This window comes from Haliotis rufescens, unplaced genomic scaffold (assembly GCF_023055435.1).
Source record: "Haliotis rufescens isolate VD_foot unplaced genomic scaffold, xgHalRufe1.0.p SCAF_6, whole genome shotgun sequence".
In the NCBI taxonomy this organism is placed as follows: domain Eukaryota; kingdom Metazoa; phylum Mollusca; class Gastropoda; order Lepetellida; family Haliotidae; genus Haliotis; species Haliotis rufescens.
Window position 1 is genome coordinate 55,884,259 of NW_025964334.1, and position 14,033 is coordinate 55,898,291.

Genomic DNA, 14,033 nt, shown 5'->3' on the forward strand with positions numbered 1-14,033 from the left:
TCGGCGTGACGAGCGAACGCTTCAAACCACTAGGCTACCCGACCACCCACCAGTACTCAGACACGCAAAGATATTCAAACGAGGTATTTCGAAATTTATAAAGACAAAACAAGACTTACTTTAGAACGATGTAGTATAAATACAGTAAACTACGTTTATAACGAACAACGGTTATAACGAACTGGCGGGTATAACGAACTGTTTTTCTTGCCCCGGCCATTTGCTGTGAATATGTTGTGTATATTCTTTTAACGAACAACGGTTATAACGAACTAAAATTAGTGGTCCCTTTGAGTTCGTTATAACCGTAGTTTACTATATTAGCAATAAGTGCTTACGGAAACTGTTAATGTTAAACTAATGTAATTCAGATTAGGGTTTTTTAACAAGACAAACCTCCATTGGTGACGTACATATATTCTGGCTTATCAAACATGTACGGGACTATGCGATTCCTACACAATTTCTTTAGTTTAATACCAACAAAACCAAAGCGGTTGTATTTTATATCCAGCGTTTATTGTGTATTCATGTCGTTACTTGAGTACATAACGAGATTTGACCAGACAAACAAGTTATTGATACTGCAAGCAATGATCCACGCGTTCGAGGTACGACAGCACGCAATCAACCAAGTCAACAAACCTGACCACCCGCCACTAACGACAAAGACTACTTGGAAATCCCTCGGGGTTTGAATACAAAAAGGGTCATACTATGTTGTTTGTATATACAGTAAATTACGATTATAACGAACTCAAAGGGACCACTTAATTTAGTTCGTTATAACCGTAGTTCGTTATAAGCACATTTACAGCATTTATATATATAGCAAATGTACTGGTTCAAAAAACAGTTCCTTGTATCCGTCAGTTCGTTATAAGCGTGTTCGTTATAAACGTAGTTTAATGTACTCCGAAACGTCGTGTTCCTCATAATAAAGAAGTTGACATCCATAAATTCGCTGCCTTATGTGTATCACGTCTGAATGCCTTTCAAAGACGTGATCTCTGGACATGGTCAATAGAGCATTCCTTTATACAGTTATTGTTATTAGCACATATAAAACGTGTATACTATTTGTTAAGTTTGTCAATGTAAGGACAAATTCAGTCATGACAGCTGAGAATGAATGTAACTCCTTACCATTTTTTTGGTCAAAATGATAGAATCTATAAATAAACATTTATATCAGAGAGGTTTAATAATTTAACAACAGGAAAAGCGCGCGCTGACGTAACGCCTACATTTTACTGTTATAAGGGTTAGAATAAGAGTTATCGGTCTTGTTTGAAGCAGTTCTCGTGTCCAATATGGAGACCTTCGCGAGAGGAGCAAGTCTTCTTCCGGAATGACACGAGTTGGTCACGTGATGAATGTCACGGCGTATGCCGGAAACAGATGAAAACCTATAGAACACGGCCCTTTGTCATACAAGGGTACGATTTGAAGTTGAATTACTGAAAATATATATAAAGGAATTGCCATATTCACAATTATGTTTGTTTTTTTTAAAAAGTTGACTCTGCGTACCACATGTGATTTTATTTCGTATTTCCTCGTTGTCACTAAAAGGAGGCCATATTTATATATGTTACCGCCAATGTTGTTATATGAAGTCATGTATTTAATTTTTAATGTATCTTCGCCTGTATTCTTATTGAACCACAGACGCGGAAGATGTGATCCTTTACCTACAAAGTACATTTTTGTGTTTTTTTGCTGGCTGTTTTTTTTCATTCTTTAATGTGGTTCACGTGACAAGTTTCACGTTACCATCTGTAGGAATTTCTTTCCCGTCGAAACAGTTTCAATAAAAATAGCGACTCTGAAGAAAATGCAAAGGTTTCTATTTCCCCTGAGGGCATGGTGGAATCTGTGAGTTCCATGAATACATGATTACACACGAGTACATCTTACACACTTGACATGCCCCAAAAAACGTTACTTATTCTCGGATATACACATGACGTCACCAGCCTACATCTTCCCGTGGCAAGGGCGTTAACTGACTATAAAAGTCCAATTTCCACCATTGCCGAACCAGGCTGGAATTCCTGGGCTCGATCGTAGCGCCACCAGTGGCTATTACAAGTTATGTCCCTTCTATGCCCTTTTTATTGACCAATCAGATTCCACCTCTCATATCACTTGCATTTGCTTCAAACAAAATGGCGGCGCCAAGTCAAGACGATCTGATCGATAATCAAGATCTATATTGAAATAAAAGGGTTTTACCTCGCGAAGTGCATCAAATCACTTGAGCACCTTGATTAAAAAGATGAAACGATTTTCAAACTATCTGTTGATGCCAAGCTGACGGTACACATTCTTTGCAAATCCTGCAGTCGACCGAAATCTGCGTGTTGAAATCCATGTTGTATGCGAACGGGATGTCTAGTTCGTGACGTGATTTGGATTGGACTATGCATAGACTCGTTAATCCAGCCAAAATGTAATTCCGGAATTCCAGCCTAGTTCGGCAAGAGTAGAAACTGGACTTTAATAGTCAGTTAACGACTCTGCCCGGGAACACGTCAGCCTACGAATATTTCTCTTCATACTTGTAGGTGTAGTTTGTTTATGTTGATTTTAAGCAGATACGTGAATTGTAGCTCTCCGATAGTTATTTAGGAACACGCGTGGCAGATTAGGTGAGAGTGAGTATGGTCTTACACCACTTTACGCAATATTCCAGAAATATCACGGCGGCGGACACCAGAAATGTCCCAGCAATATCACGACAGGGGACGCCAGAAATGCGCTTCGCACATTGTACCCACGTGGGAAATCGAAGCCGGGTCTTCGACGTGACGACAAACGCTTTGGCCACTAGGCTACCCCACTGCCCCTGATTAAGTGAGAAGGTTACATGAAGCTGGTCAAGGTGGTTACATATGCAGTAGATGATTTCAAAACCTGTGAACCGTTGTGAAATTGGTATGGACTTATTTACCACAATGTCGCTGTGACGAGGAAGGAATGGGATATTGTCTCGACTCTCTCCTCTGTCCGTGTCTTTGCTCTCTCTGCGGATCTTTAGTCATTTTGGGAGAAAGTTTAGTCAGAAGAAATAGTTCATTATAGTGTCACGTACATGTTCCCAAGACAAGAGCGTTAACTGACTATAAGAATCCAGTTTCCACCCTTGCCGAACTAGGCTGGTATTATGGAGTTACATTTTGGCTTGACTAACGAGTCTATGCATAGTCCAATCAAAATCGCGCAACGAAATCGAAATCCGGTTCGTAAACTGTCGTGCAGATTTCGGTCGATTGCAGGATTCGCACAGCATGTCGTCAACAGATATTTTCCAAATCTTTTCAAAGTTTTTAATCATTTGCTCACATGATTTTATGAAGTTCGCGATGTAAGACCCGTTTTCTCACAATATAGATCTTGATTGTCCATCAGATCGTCTTGACTGGGCGCCGCCATTTTGTTTGAAGCAAATGCAAGTGATACGAGAGGTGGAATCTAATTGGTCCATAGGAGAGGCATAGAAGGGATTTAACTCGTAACAGCCACTGGTGGCGCTACGATCGAGGGTTCGGCAAGGGTGGAAACTGGACTTTTATAGTCAGTTAACACCCTTGCCTCGGGAAGATGTGTCACGTACTACATACATATACATCAGGTCATTTCACAAGTTGACCCGTGAACCCGAGTTAGAATGGATCTTCGGGAACCCATGCTTGCCGTTAGAGGCGACTAAAGGGACCGGGTGGTCAGGTTCGCTAACTTGGTTAATTCATGTCATTGTATCCCTTTTGCGTTGACGAGTGCTCATGATATCAATCACTGGATTGTCTGGTGCAGGCTCGATTATTAACAGACCACCGTGATATAGCTGGAACGTTGTTAAACCACAAACAAATGAAATGAAATGAACATTTCTTTTATAGATGAGCACCCAGTAAAAAACGAAATATTGAAATTGTGCGCACAAATAACATCCTCACCCTCACCCTCATCCTCACCCTCACCCTCATCCTCACCCTCACCCTCATCCTCACCCTCATCCTCACCCTCATCCTCGTCCTCATCCTCACCCTCATCCTCACCCTCATCCTCACCCTCATCCTCGTCCTCATCCTCACCCTCATCCTCACCCTCACCCTCGTCCTCATCCTCATCCTCACCCTCACACTCATCCTCACCCTCATCCTCACCCTAACCCCCGTCCTCATCCTCACCCTCATCCTCGTCCTCATCCTCATCCTCACCCTCATCCTCACCCTCATTATCATCCTCATCCTCGTCCTCACCCTTACCCTCATCCTCACCCTCACCCTCATCCTCACCCTCATTATCACCCTCATCCTCATCCTCACCCTCACCCTCACCCTCATCCTCATCCTCATCCTCACCCTCACCCTCATCCTCATCCTCACCCTCACCCTTACCCTCATCCTCATCCTCATCCTCACCCTCATCCTCACCCTCATTATCACCCTCGTCCTCGTCCTCACCCTCACCCTCACCCTCATCCTCACCCTCACCCTTACCCTCATCCTCATCCTCATCCTCACCCTCACCCTCACCCTCATCCTCATTATCACCCTCATCCTCATCCTCACCCTCACCCTCATCCTCATCCTCACCCTCACCCTCATCCTCGTCCTCACCCTCACCCTCATCCTCGTCCTCACCCTCATCCTCACCCTCATCCTCGTCCTCATCCTCATCCTCACCCTCATCCTCACCCTCATCCTCACCCTAACCCCCGTCCTCATCCTCATCCTCACCCTTACCCTCATCCTCATCCTCACCCTCATCTTCATCCTCATCCTCACCCTCATCCTCACCCTAACCCTCGTCCTCACCCTCATCCTCACCCTCATCCTCACCCTCGTCCTCACAATCATCCTCACCATCATCCTCGTCCTCATCTTCATCCTCACCCTCAACCTCAACCGCATCCTCAACCTCAACCTCATCCTCACCCTCATCCTCATCCTCGCCCTCATCCTCAACCTCACCCCCACCCTCGTCCTCACCCTCACCCTCACCCTCGTCCTCATCTTCATCCTCAACCTCACCCTCGTCCTCACCCTCAACCTCACCCTCACCCTCGTCCTCTTTACCCTCACCCTCGTCCTCGTCCTCAACCTCACCCTCATCATCACCCTCATCCTCGTCCTCACCCTCACCCTCATCCTCACCCTCACCCTCACCCTCGTCCTCTTTACCCTCACCCTCGTCCTCGTCCTCGTCCTCAACCTCACCCTCATCCTCATCCTCACCCTCACCCTCAACCTCACCCTCACCCTCATCCTCACCCTCACCCTCACCCTCATCCTCACCCTCATCCTCGTCCTCACCCTCACCCTCACCCTCGTCCTCACCCTCGTCCTCACCCTCACCCTCATCCTCGTCCTCACCCTCACCCTCACCCTCATCCTCGTCCTCATCCTCACCCTCATCCTCGTCCTCACCCTCGTCCTCGTCCTCACCCTCACCCTCACCCTCGTCCTCACCCTCGTCCTCACCCTCACCCTCATCCTCGTCCTCACCCTCACCCTCACCCTCATCCTCGTCCTCATCCTCACCCTCATCCTCGTCCTCACCCTCGTCCTCGTCCTCACCCTCACCCTCACCCTCATCCTCACCCTCGTCCTCGTCCTCACCCTCACCCTCATCCTCACCCTCACCCTCATCCTCGTCCTCACCCTCACCCTCACCCTCACCCTCACCCTCATCCTCGTCCTCACCCTCACCCTCACCCTCATCCTCACCCTCATCCTCGTCCTCACCCTCACCCTCATCCTCACCCTCACCCTCACCCTCATCCTCACCCTCACCCTCATCCTCATCCTCACCCTCACCCTCATCCTCGTCCTCACCCTCACCCTCATCCTCGTCCTCATCCTCGTCCTCATCCTCGTCCTCACCCTCACCCTCATCCTCAACCTCACCCTCATCTTCACCCTCATCCTCAACCTCACCCTCGTCCATATCTTCATCCTCAACCTCATCCTCATCCTCATCCTCATCTTCATCCTCATCCTCGCCCTCATCTTCAACCTCACCCCCATCTTCAACCTCACCCCCACCCTCGTCCTCAACCTCACCCTTACCCTCATCCTCATCCTCAACCTCACCCTCATCTTCACCCTCATCCTCAACCTCACCCTCGTCCATATCTTCATCCTCAACCTCATCCTCATCCTCACCCTCGTCCTCATCCTCAACCTCACCCTCGTCCTCGTCCTCAACCTCAACCTCACCCTCATCCTCGTCCTCACCCTCACCCTCGTCCTCGTCCTCACCCTCACCCTCATCCTCGTCCTCATCCTCAACCTCACCCTCATCTTCACCCTCATCCTCAACCTCACCCTCGTCCATATCTTCATCCTCAACCTCATCCTCATCCTCACCCTCGTCCTCATCTTCACCCTCATCCTCAACCTCACCCTCGTCCTCGTCCTCAACCTCAACCTCACCCTCATCCTCGTCCTCACCCTCACCCTCGTCCTCGTCCTCACCCTCACCCTCATCCTCGTCCTCATCCTCAACCTCATCCTCGTCGTCATCCTCAACCTCACCCCAAGCTCTGAACACCGCCTGACATTCCCTACTCACCAGTATTATCCCCAACCCTCCCGAATATGTCGGTGTATGGACATTGTCAATACTCTCTCCTACATCAATGGTGGATTAGCTCCCTGTCATTAAATGTCAGGAGATTCTGGTTTCTGAAGCAGCGCCTTCGTGTTTCTATCACTGCTCTCTGGTAGCAAGAATGAATATTCATATTTATATTTGCACACATCACTCCCCGTCACATTACCCGTCTCTTCACGATGTAGGAGTAAATGGATGTGTCAGTCACAGCTCAACATCGCGAGCAAGAGCTAAAAGAAATCATTCTTCATGTTCCTTTTTAAATAAATATCAAGCGGAATGTTTTTACAATGTAACACGAAAGTCCTTTGTGAAAAAGTGAAAACCTCTTAATCTGGATTTAAACTGAATTAAAAATGCATAATGTGTCAGAATATTTTTCAAATACAAAAACTATAACTAAACACCGGCCGTAAGAATTTCTGATCATCGGCGTCAATCTGGTGTCCTATTTCAAACAACTTTTCTTACACCTACAAAATTTCATTATAATTGCAAACACCAATGCCCTCTGTGCGCTTGTCAGGGTCTAGCTTCGAAGGCTGCGCAACCTACATCTTTGCCAGGGGGGTAAAGAAATGTCACATGATTTACGTGTAGTTTTCTTGAAAATCGCAATTATATTACTCCAGCGTTTCGGGTTTCACAAACTGCCCTATTATTCTTCCAGGATAACGATATCCGCATGCGGCGTGTGCTATAATGTTTCAGAATTTATAGTTGAATAGTTTTCACTCGGAGTCCATGGATAGCTGTGTACGGAAGCGCGTTAGGGCCGTTTTTACCAAGTTCGGAAAATTATCCATGCTTTTTTTTAATCCCAGGGGTGGAGCATCATCACTGAATACACTGATGGTATATGCGCATGCGCCGTGACGCAAACATGCCACCCGCCGTTGATGACATTTAGCGGTTTCTGGGCCGTACATTACCGACCTTATATAACACGCGTTATATATCATAATGACCGACCGCCTCCGTGGTCTAGTGGTAGGGCGTCCGCCCGGAGAGCGGTAGGTACGGTGTTCGATCCCCGGCCGCGTCATACCAAAAGAAGTTAAAAGATGGTACTTGTTGTTACCCTGTCTGGCGCTCGACATTAAGGGGTTAAACAAGGACTGGTCCTTGTTTAAACTGCTCGGAGTCAGTATACTGTGTCTGAGTTGGGTATTCACGTTAAACTGTGGCATGGTATCCCAGTGGGATAGAACTCTGAAATCGGCATCAGTCCGGACTAGTACATGCACGTGTGCATCCAAGTGCATACACATCGCAATAATCTATCTACCCTGAGGGGGCACGGGTGGCCCAGTCGTCTAAGGCGCCGCGATTCGCTGTGCAGAGTTGCGTCCCTTAGGCACGCCAGAAACCTATGATTGTGGGTTCGAATCCCGGTTCGCCCCAATTATGTTTCTAGGTTTGTCAGCACCATACCCGTGCTCGTGGGTTTCACCGAAGTGGTAAACGTCTGAGACCTGCATCACTTGGGGCTTTCCTCCCACATTAAGCTGACACGCCGCGATATAACTGGAATACTGTTAAAAGCGGCGTTAAACCCAACTCACTCACTCACTATCTACCCTGAAACGCTGGGCCAGTGGCCCTGGGTAAATGTAATTTGTACAGAATGATTACCCTGTAGACAAAAGTGGTCATTCCGAGTTTGAGTCAGTCCCAGCAACACATCCAGGCGACTTAGTGCATCGCGGTGGTCGGGCTTGGTGACTCGGTTGATTGTACACCGACGGCGGGGATCGCTGCTTCTGATATCAATCCCGACTGCTGCCACAGTACACCGACGGCGGGGATCGCTGCTTCTGATATCAATCCCGATTGCTGCCACAGTACACCGACGTCGGGGATCGCTGCTTCTGATATCAATCACGATTGCTGCCACAGTACACCGACGGCGGGGATCGCTGCTTCTGATATCAATCCCGATTGCTGCCACAGTACACCGACGGCGGGGATCGCTGTTTATGATATCAATCCCGAATTGCTGCCACAGTACACCGACGGCGGGGATCGCTGTTTCTGATATCAATCCCGATTGCTGCCACAGTACACCGACGGCGGGGATCGCTGCTTCTGATATCAATCCCGATTGCTGCCACAGTACACCGACGGCGGGGATCGCTGCTTCTGATATCAATCCCGATTGCTGCCACAGTACACCGACGGCGGGGATCGCTGTTTCTGATATCAATCCCGATTGCTGCCACAGTACACCGACTGCGGGGATCGCTGCTTCTGATATCAATCCCGATTGCTGCCACAGTACACCGACGGCGGGGATCGCTGTTTATGATATCAATCCCGATTGCTGCCACAGTACACCGACTGCGGGGATCGCTGTTTCTTATATCAATCCCGATTGCTGCCACAGTACACCGACGGCGGGGATCGCTGATTCTGAAATCAATCCCGATTGCTGCCACAGTACACCGACGGCGGGGATCGCTGTTTCTGATGTCAATCCCGATTGCTGCCACAGTACAGCCACGGCGGGGATCGCTGTTTCTGATATCAATCCCGATTGCTGCCACAGTACACCGACGGCGGGGATCGCTGTTTCTGATATCAATCCCGATTGCTGCCACAGTACACCGACGGCGGGGATCGCTGATTCTGAAATCAATCCCGATTGCTGCCACAGTACACCGACGGCGGGGATCGCTGTTTCTGATGTCAATCCCGATTGCTGCCACAGTACAGCCACGGCGGGGATCGCTGTTTCTGATATCAATCCCGATTGCTGCCACAGTACACCGACGGCGGGGATCGCTGTTTCTGATGTCAATCCCGATTGCTGCCACAGTACACCGACGGCGGGGATCGCTGCTTCTGATGTCAATCCCGATTGCTGCCACAGTACACCGACGGCGGGGATCGCTGTTTCTGATGTCAATCCCGATTGCTGCCACAGTACACCGACGGCGGGGATCGCTGTTTCTGATGTCAATCCCGATTGCTGCCACAGTACACCGACGGCGGGCATCGCTGTTTCTGATATCAATCCCGATTGCTGCCACAGTACACCGACGGCGGGGATCGCTGTTTCTGATATCAATCCCGATTGCTGCCACAGTACACCGACGGCGGGGATCGCTGCTTCTGATATCAATCCCGATTGCTGCCACTGTACACCGACGGCGGGGATCGCTGTTTCTGATGTCAATCCCGATTGCTGCCACAGTACACCGACGGCGGGGATCGCTGTTTCTGATGTCAATCCCGATTGCTGCCACAGTACACCGACGGCGGGGATCGCTGTTTCTGATGTCAATCCCGATTGCTGCCACAGTACACCGACGGCGGGGATCGCTGTTTCTGATGTCAATCCCGATTGCTGCCACAGTACACCGACGGCGGGGATCGCTGTTTCTGATGTCAATCCCGATTGCTGCCACAGTACACCGACGGCGGGGATCGCTGTTTCTGATGTCAATCCCGATTGCTGCCACAGTACACCGACGGCGGGGATCGCTGTTTCTGATGTCAATCCCGATTGCTGCCACAGTACACCGACGGCGGGGATCGCTGTTTCTGATGTCAATCCCGATTGCTGCCACAGTACACCGACGGCGGGCATCGCTGTTTCTGATATCAATCCCGATTGCTGCCACAGTACACCGACGGCGGGGATCGCTGTTTCTGATATCAATCCCGATTGCTGCCACAGTACACCGACGGCGGGGATCGCTGCTTCTGATATCAATCCCGATTGCTGCCACAGTACACCGACGGCGGGGATCGCTGTTTCTGATGTCAATCCCGATTGCTGCCACAGTACACCGACGGCGGGGATCGCTGTTTCTGATGTCAATCCCGATTGCTGCCACAGTACACCGACGGCGGGGATCGCTGTTTCTGATGTCAATCCCGATTGCTGCCACAGTACACCGACGGCGGGGATCGCTGTTTCTGATGTCAATCCCGATTGCTGCCACAGTACACACCGACGGCGGGGATCGCTGTTTCTGATGTCAATCCCGATTGCTGCCACAGTACACCGACGGCGGGGATCGCTGTTTCTGATATCAATCCCGATTGCTGCCACAGTACACCATGGGCGGGGATCGCTGTTTCTGATATCAATCCCGATTGCTGCCACAGTACACCGACGGCGGGGATCGCTGTTTCTGATATCAATCCCGATTGCTGCCACAGTACACCGACGGCGATGATCGCTGATTCTGAAATCAATCCCGATTGCTGCCACAGTACACCGACGGCGGGGATCGCTGTTTCTGATATCAATCCCGATTGCTGCCACAGTACACCGACGGCAGGGATCGCTGTTTCTGATATCAATCCCGATTGCTGCCACAGTACACCGACGGCGGGGATCGCTGCTTCTGATATCAATCCCGATTGCTGCCACAGTACACCGACGGCGGGGATCGCTGTTTATGATATCAATCCCGATTGCTGCCACAGTACACCGACGGCGGGGATCGCTGTTTCTGATATCAATCCCGATTGCTGCCACAGTACACCGACGGCGGGGATCGCTGCTTCTGATATCAATCCCGATTGCTGCCACAGTACACCGACGGCGGGGATCGCTGTTTCTGATATCAATCCCGATTGCTGCCACAGTACACCGACGGCGGGGATCGCTGTTTCTGATATCAATCCCGATTGCTGCCACAGTACACCGACGGCGGGGATCGCTGTTTCTGATATCAATCCCGATTGCTGCCACAGTACACCGACGGCGGGGATCGCTGTTTCTGATATCAATCCCGACTGCTGCCACAGTACACCGACGGCGGGGATCGCTGCTTCTGATATCAATCCCGATTGCTGCCACAGTACACCGACGGCGATGATCGCTGATTCTGAAATCAATCCCGATTGCTGCCACAGTACACCGACGGCGGGGATCGCTGTTTCTGATATCAATCCCGATTGCTGCCACAGTACACCGACGGCGGGGATCGCTGCTTCTGATATCAATCCCGATTGCTGCCACAGTACACCGACGGCGGGGATCGCTGTTTATGATATCAATCCCGATTGCTGCCACAGTACACCGACGGCGGGGATCGCTGTTTCTGATATCAATCCCGATTGCTGCCACAGTACACCGACGGCGGGGATCGCTGCTTCTGATATCAATCCCGATTGCTGCCACAGTACACCGACGGCGGGGATCGCTGTTTCTGATATCAATCCCGATTGCTGCCACAGTACACCGACGGCGGGGATCGCTGCTTCTGATATCAATCCCGATTGCTGCCACAGTACACCTACGGCGGGGATCGCTGTTTCTGATATCAATCCCGATTGCTGCCACAGTACACCGACGGCGGGGATCGCTGCTTCTGATATCAATCCCGATTGCTGCCACAGTACACCGACGGCGATGATCGCTGATTCTGAAATCAATCCCGATTGCTGCCACAGTACACCGACGGCGGGGATCGGTGTTTCTGATATCAATCCCGATTGCTGCCACAGTACACCGACGGCGGGGATCGCTGCTTCTGATATCAATCCCGATTGCTGCCACAGTACTCCGACGGCGGGGATCGCTGTTTCTGATATCAATCCCGATTGCTGCCACAGTACACCGACGGCGGGGATCGCTGTTTCTGATATCAATCCCGATTGCTGCCACAGTACACCGACGGCGGGGATCGCTGCTTCTGATATCAATCCCGATTGCTGCCACAGTACACCTACGGCGGGGATCGCTGTTTCTGATATCAATCCCGATTGCTGCCACAGTACACCGACGGCGGGGATCGCTGCTTCTGATATCAATCCCGATTGCTGCCACAGTACACCGACGGCGGGGTTCGCTGTTTCTGATATCAATCCCGATTGCTGCCACAGTACACCGACGGCGGGGATCGCTGTTTCTGATATCAATCCCGATTGCTGCCACAGTACACCGACGGCGATGATCGCTGCTTCTGATATCAATCCCGATTGCTGCCACAGTACACCGACGGCGGGGATCGCTGTTTCTGATATCAATCCCGATTGCTGCCACAGTACACCGACGGCGGGGATCGCTATTGCTGCCACAGTACACCGACGGCGGGGATCGCTGTTTCTGATATCAATCCCGATTGCTGCCACAGTACACCGACGGCGGGGATCGCTGCTTCTGATATCAATCCCGATTGCTGCCACAGTACACCGACGGCGGGGATCGCTGTTTCTGATATCAATCCCGATTGCTGCCACAGTACACCGACGGCGGGGATCGCTGTTTCTGATATCAATCCCGATTGCTGCCACAGTACACCGACGGCGGGGATCGCTGTTTCTGATATCAATCCCGATTGCTGCCACAGTACACCGACGGCGGGGATCGCTGCTTCTGATATCAATCCCGATTGCTGCCACAGTACACCGCGGGGATCGCTGTTTCTGATATCAATCCCGATTGCTGCCACAGTACACCGACGGCGATGATCGCTGCTTCTGATATCAATCCCGATTGCTGCCACAGTACACCGACGGCGGGGATCGCTGTTTCTGATATCAATCCCGATTGCTGCCACAGTACACCGACGGCGGGGATCGCTATTGCTGCCACAGTACACCGACGGCGGGGATCGCTGTTTCTGATATCAATCCCGATTGCTGCCACAGTACACCGACGGCGGGGATCGCTGCTTCTGATATCAATCCCGATTGCTGCCACAGTACACCGACGGCGTGGATCGCTGTTTCTGATATCAATCCCGATTGCTGCCACAGTACACCGACGGCGGGGATCGCTGTTTCTGATATCAATCCCGATTGCTGCCACAGTACACCGACGGCGGGGATCGCTGTTTCTGATATCAATCCCGATTGCTGCCACAGTACACCGACGGCGGGGATCGCTGTTTCTGATATCAATCCCGATTGCTGCCACAGTACACCGACGGCGGGGATCGCTGCTTCTGATATCAATCCCGATTGCTGCCACAGTACACCGACGGCGGGGATCGCTGTTTCTGATATCAATCCCGATTGCTGCCACAGTACACCGACGGCGGGGATCGCTGCTTCTGATATCAATCCCGATTGCTGCCACAGTACACCGACGGCGGGGATCGCTGTTTCTGATATCAATCCCGATTGCTGCCACAGTACACCGACGGCGGGGATCGCTGCTTCTGATATCAACCCCTATTGCTGCCACAGTACACCGACGGCGGGGATCGCTATTGCTGCCACAGTACACCGACGGCGGGGATCGCTGTCTCTGATATCAATCCCGATTGCTGCCACAGTACACCGACGGCGGGGATCGCTATTGCTGCCACAGTACACCGACGGCGGGGATCGCTGCTTCTGATATCAATCCCGATTGCTGCCACAGTACACCGACGGCGGGGATCGCTGTCTCTGATATCAATCCCGATTGCTGCCACAGTACACCGACGGCGGGGATCGTT

At 50.9% G+C, this 14,033-nt stretch overlaps 2 protein-coding genes and 1 pseudogene across 2 annotated transcripts in view; all 3 read left to right on the plus strand.

The window, feature by feature from the left end:
- Window positions 1–14,033, plus strand: part of LOC124146870 (glycoprotein 3-alpha-L-fucosyltransferase A-like) — a 152,206-nt gene that overhangs the window by 65,848 nt on the left and 72,325 nt on the right. The gene's annotated exons all lie outside the window — the stretch shown is intronic.
- On the plus strand, window positions 4,073–4,486 carry LOC125374873 (putative protein TPRXL; the record flags this gene model as incomplete). The annotated part of the gene is made up of 2 exons (XM_048386557.1): window positions 4,073–4,171; window positions 4,373–4,486. Coding segments are annotated over 2 exons (213 nt in total), but the record flags the coding sequence as incomplete, so codon positions are not given.
- LOC125374874 lies at window positions 4,526–6,571 on the plus strand (annotated as a pseudogene).